This window comes from Physeter macrocephalus, unplaced genomic scaffold (assembly GCF_002837175.3).
Source record: "Physeter macrocephalus isolate SW-GA unplaced genomic scaffold, ASM283717v5 random_758, whole genome shotgun sequence".
Taxonomy (NCBI): domain Eukaryota; kingdom Metazoa; phylum Chordata; class Mammalia; order Artiodactyla; family Physeteridae; genus Physeter; species Physeter macrocephalus.
Genome location: NW_021146044.1, coordinates 24,633 through 40,423, shown reverse-complemented (window position 1 = coordinate 40,423; position 15,791 = coordinate 24,633). Strand labels below are relative to the sequence as shown.

At 61.7% G+C, this 15,791-nt stretch overlaps 2 protein-coding genes across 4 annotated transcripts; one reads left to right on the top strand and one right to left on the bottom strand.

Annotated features, from left to right (window-relative positions):
• The first annotated feature begins 501 nt into the window (after positions 1-501).
• CARMIL2 (capping protein regulator and myosin 1 linker 2) lies at positions 502-13,059 on the top strand. The gene is given in 39 exon segments (XM_028486242.2): positions 502-579; positions 835-929; positions 1,023-1,073; positions 1,309-1,371; positions 1,471-1,595; positions 1,724-1,815; positions 2,020-2,090; positions 2,205-2,278; positions 2,424-2,499; positions 2,592-2,680; positions 2,803-2,897; positions 2,975-3,061; positions 3,143-3,255; positions 3,370-3,528; positions 3,530-3,654; positions 3,751-3,855; positions 4,042-4,111; positions 4,264-4,345; positions 4,444-4,540; positions 4,622-4,679; positions 4,808-4,980; positions 5,174-5,336; positions 5,417-5,518; positions 6,893-7,021; positions 7,101-7,214; positions 7,381-7,541; positions 7,617-7,704; positions 7,963-8,115; positions 8,235-8,301; positions 8,774-9,009; positions 9,854-9,954; positions 10,037-10,400; positions 10,483-10,605; positions 11,513-11,549; positions 11,695-11,766; positions 11,890-12,111; positions 12,272-12,352; positions 12,665-12,742; positions 12,829-13,059. Coding segments are annotated over 39 exon segments (4,344 nt in total). The 5' UTR covers positions 502-539; the 3' UTR covers positions 12,942-13,059.
• ACD (ACD shelterin complex subunit and telomerase recruitment factor) lies at positions 12,997-15,753 on the bottom strand. 3 transcript variants are annotated; one of them, XM_007125911.4, is made up of 12 exons: positions 15,593-15,753; positions 15,377-15,510; positions 15,116-15,209; positions 14,953-15,029; positions 14,798-14,842; positions 14,648-14,682; positions 14,345-14,496; positions 14,170-14,266; positions 14,001-14,087; positions 13,435-13,808; positions 13,228-13,319; positions 12,997-13,147 (listed from the first exon to the last, which is right to left on the bottom strand). In XM_007125911.4, exons 1-12 carry the CDS (start codon positions 15,689-15,691, stop codon positions 13,069-13,071), a joined length of 1,365 nt encoding a protein of 454 aa, XP_007125973.1. In that variant the 5' UTR covers positions 15,692-15,753; the 3' UTR covers positions 12,997-13,068. The 3 variants fall into 3 exon arrangements, with proteins under 3 accessions (XP_007125973.1, XP_023980897.1, XP_023980898.1); XM_024125129.3 differs by having other exon boundaries at positions 14,185-14,266; positions 15,593-15,749; XM_024125130.3 differs by lacking the exon at positions 15,377-15,510 and having other exon boundaries at positions 14,798-15,029; positions 15,593-15,749.
• Positions 15,754-15,791: the final 38 nt, after the last annotated feature.

Here is a 15,791-nt window from a genome sequence, read left to right as displayed (position 1 = left end):
ATAGGGTCCTCCAGGTTTAGGAGGGATCCGATGCTCCTTTCTGCACAGACGCCCCTTGCGTCCTGCATGCTGTCCACCTTCCCGGCTGGGCTTTGGAGGGGACGGACCGAGGCGGGCCGCAGAGATTCCCCGAGTGGGCAGCGCCCCCTGGTGCTCGCGGCGGGGACTGTGGCGCGGGGTGGAAGTAGTGGGGTAGGAACCGAAAGAGGCACGCAACACGCGACACCCTCCCGGCCACACCTCTCCCTTCCCTCCCCAGGTCTGCACTAACGGAGTAGCTCCTGAGCGACGGCACGGGCGGGCAGCTGGGCTCTGCCCCCCTCCTACACCGTCGTACCCGCGCGACTTCTCCCAGCCCGCGGAGGCCGGGCAGGGAGGAGCCGGGCCGGGGGCGGCCTGGCAGGAAGCGGCGCTTACCTTCCGCTGCAGAAGGAGCAGGTGGCTGCAGCGCTCGCCGAGGCCCCAGGCTTCCTGTGCTCGCCCGCCGCTACCGTTTCTCGTCGGAGCTCCTTGGGCCACCCGGCCGCCAGGCCGGCCGCATGGCCCAGACCCCCGACGGCATATCCTGCGAGCTGCGAGGTAAGCGCTGGCCCTTGTCGCCTTCTTGGCTGGGAGGAAGCAGAGCGGCCCCAGAAAGCAGAGGCCCACCCAGCGCCTCGTGGCACCGGGCAAGCGGTTCCCTCTGCTCCTCAGGAGGGCTTGGTGGCCCAAAACCACTCCAGTCCTTCCTCGCTGGCCCACAGATGAGCCCAGGCCCCCTAGCCCGGTACAGACCGTGGGCATGAATTGACCTCCATGGGAGGACCAGTTGCCCAGCAGGCTGCCCTTCCACAGGCGAGATCACCAGGTTCCTGTGGCCCAAGGAGGCAGAGCTGCTGCTGAAAACCTGGCTGCCAGAGCGGGAGGGTGCTGAGCAAGGTCATGTCCTGGTACGGCGGGGGCAGAGGCTGGGAGGGCCACTGGGGCCCTGGCAGAAAGAGGCTCTTGCCCTGCCCAGGGTGTCAGACACTCTCTCCCCTCAGGCACTGCTCCGATGGAGAGCCTACCTGCTCCACACCTGCGTTCCCCTGAGGGTGAGTCCCAGGGCCCATTTGCCACCCCTTTGCCCTCCAGCAGCTTCCTTGATGAGGGCTGCATCTGTGGTGGTGTCCTTGCGGGATCTGCCCTTCCAACAGCACTGGGCTCCCGGCAGCAGGCAGGACTGGAGTGTAGGCAGGTCCAGCTCTGAGATCCAGGCTTCACAAAGGACTGGGCTCCCAAGAGGTTGGGGCTCGGGCCTTGGTCCAGGCTGACCCAGGCGCTCCACAGGTGGACTGCACGTTCAGCTACCTGGAGGTCCAGGCCATGGCGCTGCAGGAGGCACCCCCTCAGGTGAGACCCCTAGTGCCCCACCAGGGCCTGCAGTCTGGTCTGCCCCTCCTCCCAACCTGCCCCACACTTGGAGCCCAGCCCCTGCCCCACCCACCCCAGGTCACCTTTGAGCTGGAGTCCCTGCCTGAACTGGTCCTGGAATTTCCTGGTGTGGCTGCCCTGGAACAGCTGGCCCAGCACATCGCTGCTGCCATCAGGAAGGTCTTCCCTTGCTCGACCCTTGGGTGAGGCCCAGCAACTGAGGGGGCTGGCAGGGAAGGAGGGCAGCGAGGATTGCTCTGGATGGCGCAGTAGGTGACCTCACTCTCAGGGCCTAGAAGTCCCTTGCCCCCTTCTCCATGTCCCTCCTCAGGAAACTATTCCGGAGGCCCACGACCCCCTCCATGCTGGCTCGGCTGGAGAGAAGCAGCCCCTCAGAGGCCACCTCGCCCAGCAGCCCCTGTGGTAAGGGCCAAGGTGGGGCCGAACAGGGCTTCCAGCCTACCCCCTCCTGCATCCTGACCCCAGGATTTGGAGGTCTCACAAACTGAACAGAGCCACTCAAGGCACAGCCACTACCCAGCTTCGGGCTGATCTTCCTCCATCTCTGACCTTTTGTCTCTCTCTTTCCCCAACCCCTGCCCCATCACACCCCTGGCACCAACTCAGGTGGCTTTTCGGAGACATATGAGGCTCTGTGTGACTACAATGGCTTCCCTTTCCGAGAGGAGATTCAGTGGGTGAGAGTAGGGCCCTCTCTGGGGGCTCTGGAGACATCTGATCCCCCATGTGGTTTGAGCCCCTCCCTACGCCTTGTGTCCCAAGTAAGTTGGAGGTATTTTCTTCCCACCCAGGATGTGGACACCATCTACCATCGTCAGGGCTGCCGCCATTTCAGCCTAGGCGACTTCAGCCATCTGGGAAGTCGGTGAGTGGCCTGCAAGGTCTGTGAAGAGAGGAAGATTCCATGACCCACATTCCTGGGCATTAGCCTCTCCATGGAGGGGGGATGCTGGGCCTAGGATCTGGCTGGAGGGGCCCTGAGCTCTGCCCCTGCCCTTTCTTCCACCCAGGGACCTGGCCTTGAGTGTGGCCGCCCTGTCTTACAACCTGTGGTTCCGGTGCCTCTCCTGCGTGGACATGAAGCTGGTGAGAGCATAGGTGTGGCAGCGGCGGAGGGGGGCTTGGCCTGGGGGGCCAGGGTGCAACCCACTGAGCGCCCCCCACCCTCTGGTTCTCAGAGCCTTGAGGTCTTGGAACAGATTCTGCACATGATGAGTCAGTCATCCCACCTGGAGGAGCTGGTGCTGGAGACCTGTGGCCTGAGGGGGTAGGGGGGACAGGGTAGGGACTGGGGAGGGGAGTCTGGGGGCTTGGGATGGAGAGACTAGTGGCCTGGGGAGGAGTTGGGAATCCAGGGTCAGAGCCTCACACCTGGGGTCTGGTCCCCAGAGACTTTGTCCGGAGACTGGCCCAGGCCCTGGCAGGGCACACGAGCTCCGGGTTGCGGGAGCTCAGCCTGGCGGGGAACGTGCTGGATGACCGAGGTACGGCTGAGCCTGGGGAACCCCCGTGGGCTGGCGCTGGAGGAGGTGAGACCCACATGGCTGCCCCCATCCCCCAGGTGTGGCTGCACTCAGCAGACACCTAGAGCATCATCCTGGAGCCCTGAGGAGACTCACCCTGGCGCAGACTGGGTTGACGCCGCGAGGTAGGCGGGCTGAGGATGGCTGGGGGAGGTGGAGCTGGGAGGTGGGGCAGCCTGATTGTGAGCCCCCTCCTCCACCACCAGGAATGAGGGCTCTGGGCCGGGCGCTGGCTTTCAATGCAGCCTTTGACTCTGCCCTAACCCACTTGGACCTTTCCGGGAATCCCGGGGCACTGGGGTCCTCGGAGGACAATGGGGTGAGTGGCCATCCTTAGGGCGGTGATTGGGGGCGCCGCAGGCAGTGGGGTGTCAGAAAGCTTTTGGTGGGGTGATCCCTGACTCCCTCCCTCCCGTCTCCATCCTCCCACCAGGGCCTCTATAGTTTCCTGAGCCGTCCTAATGTTCTGACGTTCCTGAATCTCGCAGGCACTGATACCGCCCTGGACACTGTGAGGGGGTGGTCAATGGGGGAGATGCTTTGTCGGGCTGGCCGGGCCTGAGGCCCAAGGTTCGACTGGAGGGCAGGGCGGGAAGGGGCTCAGTCCCCCGGCCAGTGTAGCCCACACGCTCCTCCCGCAGCTCTTCGCCTCGCTGTCCCGCGGCTGCTGCACCAGCCTCACCCACCTCGACGCTTCGAGGAACGTGTTCTCCCGCACGTAAGGGGGGCGGGGCGGGGCGGGGCGGGGGTGGGGCTCTGCCGGGAGCCGCCTCCCCGCGCCAGGAAGCCCACCGTTCCCGCTCCCCCGCCCCAGGAAGTCCAGGGCTGCGCCCGACGCGCTGCAGCTCTTCCTCAGCCGCGCCGGGACGCTCCGGCACCTGTGCCTGGCGGGCTGCAAGCTGCCGCCCGACGCGCTCAGGTCAGTGTCCCTGCCCACGGCCAGGCCCCCGTCTGTGCGGCCACCACCCAGGCCTGGCCTCCAGCACCTCACCCCGCTCGTATCGCACCCATGACCCCCCTGGCATCCCGGCCCTTCCTTCTTGCTGTTAGCGCTCTAGGGCCCCTGTTCCCAGCTCCCGCCACCCCCTGTGACATTCCCTCCCAGGGCGCTTTTGGAAGGCCTCGCGCTCAACACGCACATGGACGACCTGCATCTGGACCTCAGCGCTTGTGAGGTGAGCGCGCGGCCCGGAGACGAGAGCGGGCAGTGGGCCCACACATCGGCTGTGGGGCTGGGGCTGCGAGGCGGAAGCGCTGGGCAGTTGGGGGCCTGATCCTCCCCACCTGTGGCCTGTTGGCCTGAGCGCGTTCCACCTTCCACCTTCAGCTGCGCTCCGCCGGCGCTCAGGTGATTCAAGACTTAGTGTGCGACGCTGGCGCAGTGAGCTCCCTGGATCTGGCGGATAATGGTGAGGCCGCCCAGAAACCCATCCTCCCACCATCCACCAAATCCCCACCCCTCCCACTCCCGCAGCCTCGCCTTGTGCCTGACCTGAGCCACCCCCAGGCTTCGGCTCAGACATGGTGACTCTGGTGCTGGCCATCGGGAGGAGTCGGTCCCTGCGACACGTGGCGCTTGGAAGGAACTTCAACGTCCGGTGCAAGTGAGCCCCCATCTCACTCCTGGGCCTCCCAACAGCACCCCACCACCCTGGTCTCCCGCCAACCGCTGCCCCTGCCCACAGGGAGACCCTGGACGACGTCCTGCACCGGATTGTTCAGCTCATGCAGGATGACGACTGTGTGAGTTCACGGAACCATGCGGGATCCTCAGGCAGTGGACCCCTGTGACCGCTCTTACTCCTGCTCCCTGACCTGCCTTGCTTGCTGACCCCTGACTCCAACCACAAACGGCTTTCTCTTAACCCCAGCCCCTGCAGTCTCTGTCCGTGGCTGAGTCGCGACTGAAACTGGGCGCCAGCGTCCTGCTCCGGGCCCTGGGCGCCAATCCTAACCTGACAGCCCTGGATATCAGCGGCAACGCCATGGGGGACACCGGCGCCAAGATGCTGGCCAAGGCGCTTCGGGTCAACACGAGGCTCCGGTGGGCGGGGTCAGAGTGATGGGGCCAATGGGGGAGGAGGGCGTGTATGGAGGGGCTTAACTGGGCTAAGGGGCAGAGCTGAACAAAGCGGAGCAAGTGGAGCGCAGGGTTGCTCCAGACGAATGGAAAGGCAAGCGGGGTTGGGTGGGGCCTTGCAGAGCTCCGCCCCCGACTGAACCCTGGCCCGGCCCAGGTCTGTGGTCTGGGACCGGAACCACACGTCTGCTCTGGGCCTGCTGGACGTGGCACAGGCCCTGGAGCAGAACCGCAGCCTGAAGGCCATGCCTCTGCCACTGAACGATGTGGCCCAGGCGCAGCGCAGCCGCCCTGAACTGACAGCACGTGCCGTGCACCAGGTGGGGGTTCCCTCTCTTCCCCGCCCTCCTCTCTGCCTTGGCCCCACCCCCCACCACTTCTCAATATCTCTTGTGCCCAGATCCAAGCCTGTCTCCTGCGGAACAACCGCGCAGACCACGCTTCTACTGACTGCACCTCCCGCCCGAAGCCATCAGGTCTGGGGTCAGACCCCTCCGAACAGGTCAGAATCCCCTCCCTCGACGTTGAGCACACACAGAAGGTAGGGGATGGGGAGAGCTGTGGCAGCTGAGAGCCTCCATAAGTCTGAGGCTCTGACTTTCCTGGGGCCATGGTGCCTGAATCCTGCTGTCCCAGACAAGTCCCTTTCCTTGATCTGCAGAGGAGCCAAAGGCTCTTGAAATAGTTCCCCCAAATAACAGTCCTAGTTGCTTTTTTAAAGCATTTTTCCCCCTTTCTTTTAATTTTGAACTAATTTTAAACTTACAGAAAAATTACAAGACTAGCACACAGAACTTTTTTTGTCCTGAGCTATTTAAGAGTATGTTGCCAGCAATATGCCCTGTCACCTATGCAAATACTTTACGGTGTGTATTTCCTACAAACCTTTTATTTTTAGTTTTATTTTTTTATTTTCTGGCTGCTCTGCACAGCTTGCGGGATCTTAGTTCCCGGACCAGGGATTGACCCCGGGCCTGCTGCAGTGGAAGTGTGGAGTCCTAACCACTGGACTGCAGGAATTCCCTTAAAGCATTTAAATAGGCTCCCCTGTTAAAGACAGGGGGTATTTTAAAATCTTCAATCATTTCTCTCCACCCCCAACTGTAGCCCCACCTGTGACTTCCCATTCACGGGGCTTCCCTCCCTTCTCCACTGACCTTTGTTGTGGCCAAACCCAGAGACCCTTTTTCTGGCTTCATCTTCCTCCAGTACCTTGTCTTGGTGAGATGTTCCCCATCCATCCATTCGCAATTCCCAATTCTCTCCCAAGCTCCAGAGCCCAGGCATCGTGACCCAGACATCCTGCAGGGGCTTCACATTCTGTGTCTTCAAGTGATCTCATCATCTCCCACATCTCTCTCTTCTCTCTACTCTGGAGCCCAGTCTCGCTGGTGCCCACACCCACCAAGTGCTGTGGACAGAGCTTCAGTCCATGTCTCTCTTGGCTACACCGAAGCCCCCACAGACCTCCTTGGTTCTGCCTCTTGACCGACTCTCTCAAACACACCACTCTTTACTCCCACCCCACCTATCCTTCTCTCCCCCTGGTCCTTCCTCCATGGCTCCTCACTCCCAATTATCTTCATCCCTCAATCTGTCCTCTAGCTGGATGATGAACAGACTGAGCTTCTAAAACACTGACATGACTAACAGCTCTTTTCCTTCCTATTCTGGACACTTAGGAAGTACATATAAAATACCTACAATGAACTAAAGGAGACATTGCTCTCCCTCCTTGAACAGATAGGGTCCCTAAGTGGCTGTCCTGATGGTATCAGTTTCAGGACCTCACTCACCCTGTTGGTGACCTTGGGAAGGAGGCAGTCAGAGGATGGGGAGGGGACCAGGCTGAGACTGATTTCCTCTTGCCCTCCAGGAAGTGAATGAACTGTGTCAGTCGGTGCAGGAGCATGTGGAGTTGCTGGGCTGTGGGGCTGGGCCCCAGGGTGAAGCTGCTGTGCACCAGGCGGAGGATGCCATCCAAAACGCCAACTTCTCTCTCAGTGTGAGCGCCCCCTCCCACTACAAGGACCCTTCCCCTCTTAGGTGTCAATTTGCAACTCCTTTTCCTCCTTGGCCTCCAGATTCTCCCCATTCTACATGAGGCTGGGAGCTCCCCAAGCCACCAATGGCAGCTGCGGCAGAAGCTGGAGGGCCTCCTGGGACAGGTGGGCGAGGTCTGCCGCCGGGACATTCAGGTGAGATAGTGCCCTTGCCCCAGCCCCACCTCCATATTCAGGCTTGACCCCCTTCCATAGGCTTGCCTGTGATATCCCCTGAGTCAATGGTCTGTGAGGGTTGGAGCCTCAAGCCAATTGGTCTGGTCCCCAGCCACACCCTCACCATGCTCTGACCTTTGCCCAGGACTTCACTCAGACCACACTGGACACCACAAGGAGCCTCTGCCCACAGATGCTGCAGGGACCCAGGTGGAGGGAGCAGCTAGAGGGGGTCCTGGGAGGCTCAAGGGGTCTCCCAGAGCTGCTCCCAGAGCACCTGCTGCAAGATGCCTTCACGAGGCTCAGGTAGGCTGGATAGGGCTGGGCTGGGTTGGGCTGGGTAGAGACAGCACATTAACCCTTGCCCTCTGTTGCCATCAGGGACATGCGCCTGTCAGTCACAGGGACCTTGGCAGAGAGCATTGTGGCTCAGGCTGTGGCGGGTCTGAGCGCAGCCCGGGATCGGCTGGTGAGCAGGAACTGCGTGCTTACACACACACACACACACACACACACGCACACACACGCGCACACACACACATACATACATACACACACATACACACACACACAAACACACACACACAGTGACCTGGCCACTGCCTTGCAGGGGTTCTGTAATATCTTCTGGGGTCAGATAGCCCAGGGGTATTTCAGGGTTCCCTTTGCACTGATACGACTATGGCTGAGGCCCTGCCTCCCATCTTTGGGGTGCCTGGTATTGCAGGTGGAGAGTCTGGCTCAACAGGCAACAGAGGCAATGCCCCCTGTCATACCGGCACTAGATGGAGGTGAGCCCAGCCCCCTTGGGCCTGGGGAATTGGAAGGTCTTTTCTTCCCTGAGGAGGAGAAGGAAAAGGAGAATGAAGAGGAGCAGAAGGTAGGTGGTCCTAGAACTCTGGGCCTAGAACCCTAGATTTTCCCATCTTGTTCTGGAGTGTGGAAGGAGGGGAGGCAGCTCCCTGCCACCCCAGGCTGAGTTTGTGTCTTCCCCACCAGGATGACAGTCCTCCACGGAAGTGGCCTGAATCCAACCGCTGTCTTCACCTGGTCCCCTCCATTCACAGTAAGTCAGGGCCCGGGGGAAGAGAGCTTCTCAGGTTGGGCTGAAGTTCCATTAGACCTGGACACCTGGACACATACATTCACCCCTGTCCCGGGAACTCCCTGACCCTTGAGTGGGCTGGGCCAGGACCCCCGTGCAACGTGCCAAGTTGGGGTCCGCTGTGGTCAGTTAGCACAGGGTGGGACCTGAGCAGACCAGGGCCGGGACACAGTCTCCTCTCACCTCGTTGCCTCCCCGCCCCCCCTACCCCTTTCCTACCCCCAGGATGCGCATGCTTGGCGGCGCCGCGCGCCGCTCGGGGCCGCGCTCAGCACCACGGACAGCGGCGGCGGGGGAGGGGCGGGTGGGGGGGCGGGCAGCGTAGCTGGGCCCCTCCCCGCGCCCTGGGCGGGTCCCCCGCCGCCCTAGCGCCGCCGCCGCCGCCACCTCCCTGGGCTTGGCGCTCGGTGCTCTTCTGGTGCTCTCCCCTCAGGTGCTGCTGAGGAACCAGAGCCGGAGCCCGAGCTGGCGGCTCCGGGGGAAGATGCAGAGCCGCAGGCGGGGCCATCCGCTCGCGGCTCTCCGAGCCCCGCCGCCCCTGGGCCCCCGGCCGGCCCGTTGCCTCGCATGGACCTGCCACCCGCCGGGCAGCCCCTGCGCCATCCGACCCGGGCCCGGCCGCGGCCACGGCGCCAGCACCACCACCGCCCGCCGCCGGGGGGCCCCCAGGTGAGCGCCCTACCCCCACTCCAGAGCTCGTGGAATTGGGGGTCGCGAGTGGCCCGTTCGCGCCTTATGGGTGATGGCCGGCAGGGAGGTGGGTTGCCCAAGACCACCTGGTCATAATGCCGAGTTCTGGCTTCTTCCTGGCCAACCCCCCACCCCATACTCATGCGGGGTCACGAGTGTGTGGATTTCGTTGGGGGAGCGCTTGGGTGTAGGACTCTGCCTCAGGTTGGCCGCTGCATGGGTAGATGTGCGAGAGGGGGCGTCTGTCTTATCCTCCCTCCCCCGGGGTTAATGAAAGATGCTGGGCCCCTGGCTGTGGGGACAATCCTGCGTTTACTGCACGTCCGGTGCGGGTGTGTGTGTGGCGCGGGCAGTGGGCACGGGGCCAGAGGCGGGGAGGAGCCGGCTTGAGGCCCCCCAGAGGGTCTGACGCAGCAGCAGGCGCCGCTGAGCCGGCAGCAGGCTGGGTGGGGTGGGGTGGGGTGGAGGGTACTGCAGGGAACTGTTTGGAGCAGAGGGGGTGGCAAGTGGGAACGTGTGACCCAGCGGGTGCGTGGGCTCTAGCCCGCTGGTGACCAGGTGGTTCAGGGTGTTTAGGATACTCTGTGGGACAAGCATGGGTGTGAACTGGGTATGTGCAGGGCCAACTACAGGCGAGGGGGGTACGTGAAACCAGCATCTCTGCCCACCAGCTGGACAGTGGGAGAGCTTGTGTCCGCAGCCCTATAGGGTCACTGCAGCTCCCAAGTCCTGGAGTTGCCCAGAGCCTGCCGTTGGACAAGGAAGGTGGAGAGAAGTCACGGTTACACTCAGCCCGGAGCCTTAACCCTGTGGTGTTCCTCAGGTGCCCCCGGCCCTGCCGCAGGAAGGGAATGGGCTCAGTGCCCGTGTGGACGAGGGCGTGGAGGAATTCTTCTCCAAAAGGGTGATCCATCAGGATCGCCTGTGAGTAAGGGGCAATTGCAAGGGGTGGGAGAGGGTGGAATGCTCCATGGGCCTTCCCACTTACTGCTGGCTGTCCCCACAGCTGGGCCCCCGAGGAGGACCCGGCAGCCGAGGGGGGTACCACCCCTGTCCCCCGTACACTTCGAAAGAAGCTGGGCACTCTCTTTGCCTTCAAGAAGCCTCGTTCAACACGTGGGTCACGGCCTGATCTAGAGACCAGCCCTGGGGCAGCTCCCCGCTCTCGAAAAACCACACTTGGGGACTTGCTTCGGCCACCAGCCCGTCCTGGCCGTGGTGAGGAGGCTGGTGGGGCTGAGGGGGGCACCAGCAGCCCTGACCCTACCCGCAGGAGTCGGCCTCGATACACTCGGGAAAGCAAGGCCTACTCCATGATACTGCTACCTGCTGAGGAGGAGGAGACAACATTGGGTGCCAGACCTGACAAGGTGAGGCCTGGTGACAGGGAGCGAAGGCTCTGCAGGAACAGGGCAGTGGGCTGTCTCCCCACTCGGGTATCTCTGTCCCCAGCAGCAGCCCCTGGAGCGGGGAGACACAGAGCTGGCCCCAACCTTTGAACAGCGAGTACAAGTGATGCTGCAGAGGATCGGCGTGAGCAGAGGCAGCGGGAGTGCCGAAGGCAAGAGGAAGCAAGTGAGCTGGGAAGGGACACACGTGGGAAGTGAGGAGGCAGGTGACACGTAGCTCCTTTTATGTGGGTGATTTATGTGACCAGGAGGAGACTCATGACACACAGACAGGTCTGTCGATTCTTTCCCCTCCCCACAAAAGTCATCAGAGTCGACCTTTCTTCTCTCTTGGCTTCTACCCTAACCCAGGCCACTGATACCTCCTCCTTGAAGGGGATGGTCCTTTCTCTGCAGATCTAACAGAAATCTGGCTTTGCCATCTGCATTTGAAAGAGCAAATCCTCCAGGGGCTTCCTCTCAAGACATTGCCCTGACTCCTGATCCTGCCTCAAGGCCCAGTGGGGTCTCAGCCCTGGTCACTACTTTCACCTCACTGCTCTCAACCCTGGTTCATCTCAGAGCCTCTACACAGGTTCCTCTGTCTGGAACTCCTCCCTGCCCCACTTCCAGCCTCTCATCCCCACCCATGGGCTACATCAGGTCCCTCTTCATCCATCCCTGTATTTCCCTGTGGGCCTTCCTTGACTCTCTCCCATGGCCCCCCTGCTAATGCCACTCTCTGATCACAGTTCCTAATAAGAACCACCACCCTACGGACTATCCCTTTAATAACTTCAGGAAGATACGAAATACAAATGAAGTGAAACTCAGCTTGAATTTAGAAACATTAAAGTATAGAAAGTGAATCACAGAATTAAGAAATTACTTTGTGTGTCTGTGCTTGCATATGCTTCTGTGTGTTAACTGTCCACCATCACAGACTGAGCTCCAAGAGGACCAGGACTGGGTTTGCCATGTTCTTGCCCAGCCCCCGGGGGGCATTTAGTGGCGGTTATAAAAAGAATGAATAAAAGGACAAGGCTAGCACAAGGGTGGGACAGGATCAAGCTTAACTTCCCTATTTCCTACAGAGCAAAGATGGAGAGATCAAGAAGGCTGGCTCGGATGGTAAGTGGGACCCTGGGCTAGGGCAGTCCATTTTTGGGGAGGAGGAGATAGTCCCCAGGCGGTTTGCTCTCCCTGGCACAAGAGTGGGAATAGCCATGTTTTTCTTCCCCTCACTAAGCCTAAGCCCCCAGCCCTGCCTTTGCAGGTGACATTATGGACAGTTCCACGGAGGCCCCTCCCATCTCGATCAAGTCCCGCACCCACTCTGTGTCTGCTGGTGAGTGAGGGCCACTGTGTATGTTGGGGGTCATGCAGGGACAGGCTGGAGGGGATCAGACCATTGGTCAGGTTCCCCTCCGACACCTGGCCCAGGTCTTGGCTGACACCTTTCTCCCTGCAGACCCTTCATGCAGACCTGGGCCAGGGGGCCAGGGGCCCGAGTCTGCCACCTGGAAGACACTAGGGCAGCAGCTGAATGCAGAGCTCAGGAGCCGGGGTTGGGGTCAACAGGATGGTCCAGGCCCCCCCTCCCCTTGTCCCAGCCCAAGCCCCCGAAGAGCCAGCCCCTCTCCAGACAGCCTGGGCCTCCCAGAGGATTCTTGCTTAGGCTCCAGGAATGAAGGTAAGCAGGTACCCTAGCCCCCAACCAATACTGGGCTAGGGCCTGGAGGAGTCCCTGCTGGGAACTCAGCTCCTCTGGGGACCCTGAAGGTGGGAGGCAAGGGCTGGAGGGGGGGGGGGCAGCTGTTGGGACCATACCCTGATACCCTGGCCTCCCCCAGATGGCCAGCTGAGGCCGAGGCCTCTCTTGGCGGGGCGACGAGCAGTGTCTGTGCATGAGGACCAGCTCCAGGCCCCTGTTGGTGAGGGGAGACACTTCCATGTGTGCTTGAGTGCAGGAGGAGATGCGGGAGGGTGGGCTCTCTTCGAGGCTCTGGTCCTCGGAGGGGGCCACCAGTGGCGTGAGGGGTTGAGAAATCAGGGAGCCAGAGGCCAGGAGCAAGGGTCTGAGAAGCCCTTCCTACTAGCCCTGGCTCTACCTCCACAAGAGCAACCTCTGCCACGGGTGGGAGGATGCCGGGGGAGGGGGAGGCTCTGAAGGCAAGTGTGCGTGGGGGTCGAGGACAGGCAGCAAGCCCTTAGCAACCCTCCCCAAGTCTTTCTGTATCCCTCAGAACGGCCCCTGCGGCTGCAGCGCTCCCCTGTCCTCAAGCGCAGGCCAAAGCTTGAGGCGCCTCCATCTCCAAGCATAGGTAAAGGGGGCTGGAGCCAGTTGGGTGGGCGGCAGGACTGCTCAGTCCAGTCCTGACCCTTCCTCTCTCCCCCTCTCCCTGTGCAGGATCTGGCCTCGGAGCCGAGCCTCTACCCCCACAGTCTACAGAGCCCTCGGGCCCTGAGCGGAGCCCACCATCCCCAGCCACAGACCAAAGAGGCGGCGGCCCCAACCCCTGACCTTCTCCTTTCCTGCCGCATGAGATTATTTTATTAAAAAACTTCAAGGAAGCTGGTGTGAAACCCTGTTTATCCACCCCCAGGCACGGACCTGTGCACGCATCCTCCCACGTGCTCACATGACCCCTCACACCTGGGTTAGTTCAGCTTCGGGCTGTGGCTCCATCAGAAAGTGCAAGGCCCAGGCCACAAGCTGGGGAGGGAGCCTGGGAAGAGAACCATGGTTGTAGGCCAGTGGAGACTGGGACGGGTAACCAAGAGAGTGGGGGCACCCCCAGGCACTCACCTGGCAGCTTGGACCTGGGCACACAGGGAGGGGCAGGGTGGCTCGTACTCATATTGGAAGGCAGAACCGTCACGATGCCTCTTTGCGGGGTCCTGAAGCGGGGGGTATGGTGTCTGGAGAGGGGCCAGAAAAGCCCCTAACCTCATCCAAGGCTACCCCCAGCCCAGCCCCATTCTACCCTCCAGTTGTAAGGGGTGCTGTGCTCACCCAGACAGGGCTGGACTCCAGGGCTCCCTTGGTGGTTCTTGTTCTTGGAGAGTGCTGCCAGGTCTTGGGGGGTAACCCCAGCTCCTTGAACTCCAGACTAGGTCTCTGGGCCATGGTTACATGGGCCTGGTGTAGACTGGGGACATGGCCAAGGGGTGACAGACTTGGGGTGCAGCTCAGGGGTGGGGAGTTGGGTACATGGCTGGGGTGTAGGGAACTGGGGGGCAGGGGGCCGTGGGCTGAGCAGGTGGCTGACAGGGGCTGGGAGCTGCCCTTCTGCGCTGGGTCTGGAGCAGCCAAGGGCAAGGCAGGCAGAAGGCTGATACTGGCACCACTTTCCTCTGACAGCATGTGGCTGGGTAGGGCAGGGGTTCCTGAGGAGGAAGGGGACTCACCATGAGCACAGATCTCTCAGCTCAGACTAGCTGAATGACCTGTGAACATAGGCCTGCAGGAACTGTGTTCACCCCCCGACCCAGCTGTGCACCCTTTCACAACAACCTGTGTAGCCCAGGCATCTAAATGATAGACAGCACCAAGAACATGGGGCCTAAGCACCAGCTTACCTGAGGAACTCGGTGAGGAAGGAGGAGAGGAGATGAGAGTCAGCGATAGGTCCTGTAGAGCCGGGTGTGGTGGGGGTAGCTCAGGGCCTGGCGGTCAGGGGAGGCTTATCAGCACGGAGGGCACTGGGCACGCAGGCACTCCCCTCTTGACCTCTCCAGTCCTCCTTACCCTGTGCCCTCTGACCTGGGCCCAGAGAGCTCAGGATTTGCTGGTCATTCTCAGAGATGTGCAGCCATAGGCTGGGGACAGAGTACACAGCTTCTCCCTGTAGGATAAGAACATTCAGTTTGGCCCTTGCCCAGCTCCCCACTCCGACATTTCCCAAGAGAAGCCCCAGACTGACCGTGGCTCTGCAGCGTGAGGCCGCCCAGCGGGTGAGGGGGGGTGCTGTGCAAGGGCCTGCCAGCATCAGACAGCTCTCAGCCAGGCTCACTAGCGCCCCCCGATGCTCCTGGTCCTCCTCTACCTCATCCAGAAGTTGGGACAGTGAAAGGCCTAGGGACAGAGGACCGGGGGATGCGCTGAAACTCAAAGAAGAGGAACGGGTGTGGCGGGGGGAGAAGGGCTTATTAAGGAAGCAGGGGGGTGATGGCTGGAGAGATCACTCTACAGGGAGTTAGGGCAACTGGCCAACCCCTATAAGTACCTGCACTGGGGGAGGTGGACTCTGAAAGATGCTCCCTAGAGAAACAGAGGGAACAAGCCTGAGGAAAAATCCTGAAGCCTGTCTGATAACACAGATTTGCCATTCCCTGACTGAACCACACCTGACCCAAGAGCCCAACCCCAAACTCACTCCAAGCAGTCATAGAGCTTTTTCCGCACATCCGGGTCCTGGTTGCTGGGAAGGAGAAGTAGTAGGCAGTCGATATAACTAGGAGCCCAAGGCCTGTGCCAGCGCCAGCCAGGCCTGGGTGGGGAGTACAGCTGGAGGGTGGAGGCATCGCTTACCAACCAGTCACCCGTTCCCGGGGCTGCTCCGTGGGCAGGAGGCTGAAGCGGTCCACCTGGAGGTAGAACTCCGAGGGCTGGAGGAGTGAGTTCAGGGACCCGGTCTCAGGAGTTGTCAGGAAGTCGGGCCCAGTAACCCACCCAAGCCAGCCTCACCACTCACCGCGCCTCCCTCGGCGACTTGGACGCGGACCTCGCAGTTTTGCAGTAGCAGCAGCCGGCCTTCTGCCCCTCGAAAGCCGAACTCCTTCTCCTCCCTACAGCGAGAGCGATCCTCACTAACGCGCTTGCCTGAACACTGCCCCGCCCGCCTGGGGCCCGCCCGCCTGGGACCCGCCCGCCTGAAACCCGCCCACTTCGGGCTCAAGGCTCGTGCTCTCCCACCGGATTCCAATCTTCCCAGGCTCCGCGGAGCCTCTCTCACCAGTCCGAGGCGTTCAGAGCCTCCCGCGTCACCAAGCATCGGATACTGTGGGTCCCGTCGGACACAAGTAGCGTGGCCCCTTCAGACATGTCGGGAGCGCGGGACGGGCCCGGGGCCTCGCCCTCCTTCAGTACCTGACGGCGACGACCTGCGTCAAACCCACCGCCCGGGGCCCAGCACTGGTCTCCGGGCCCTGAGAAGGGGGTAGGGACTCACCTTGAGCAGCTGCCCCGCCCGCGGGCTTGAGAGTGCCTCTGACCCTAGAACCAGCTCTCGAATCCAAGGCCTTAGGACCAGACTCCCCAAGCCTGCCATTCCCGCCGCGGTAGCCAGCCGAGCAACCCTGGCCCGCGTTTCCCGCGGGCGCTGCGGCCCCGCCTCTCCTCGGAAGAGGAAACGTACGGCGGCTGGGCGG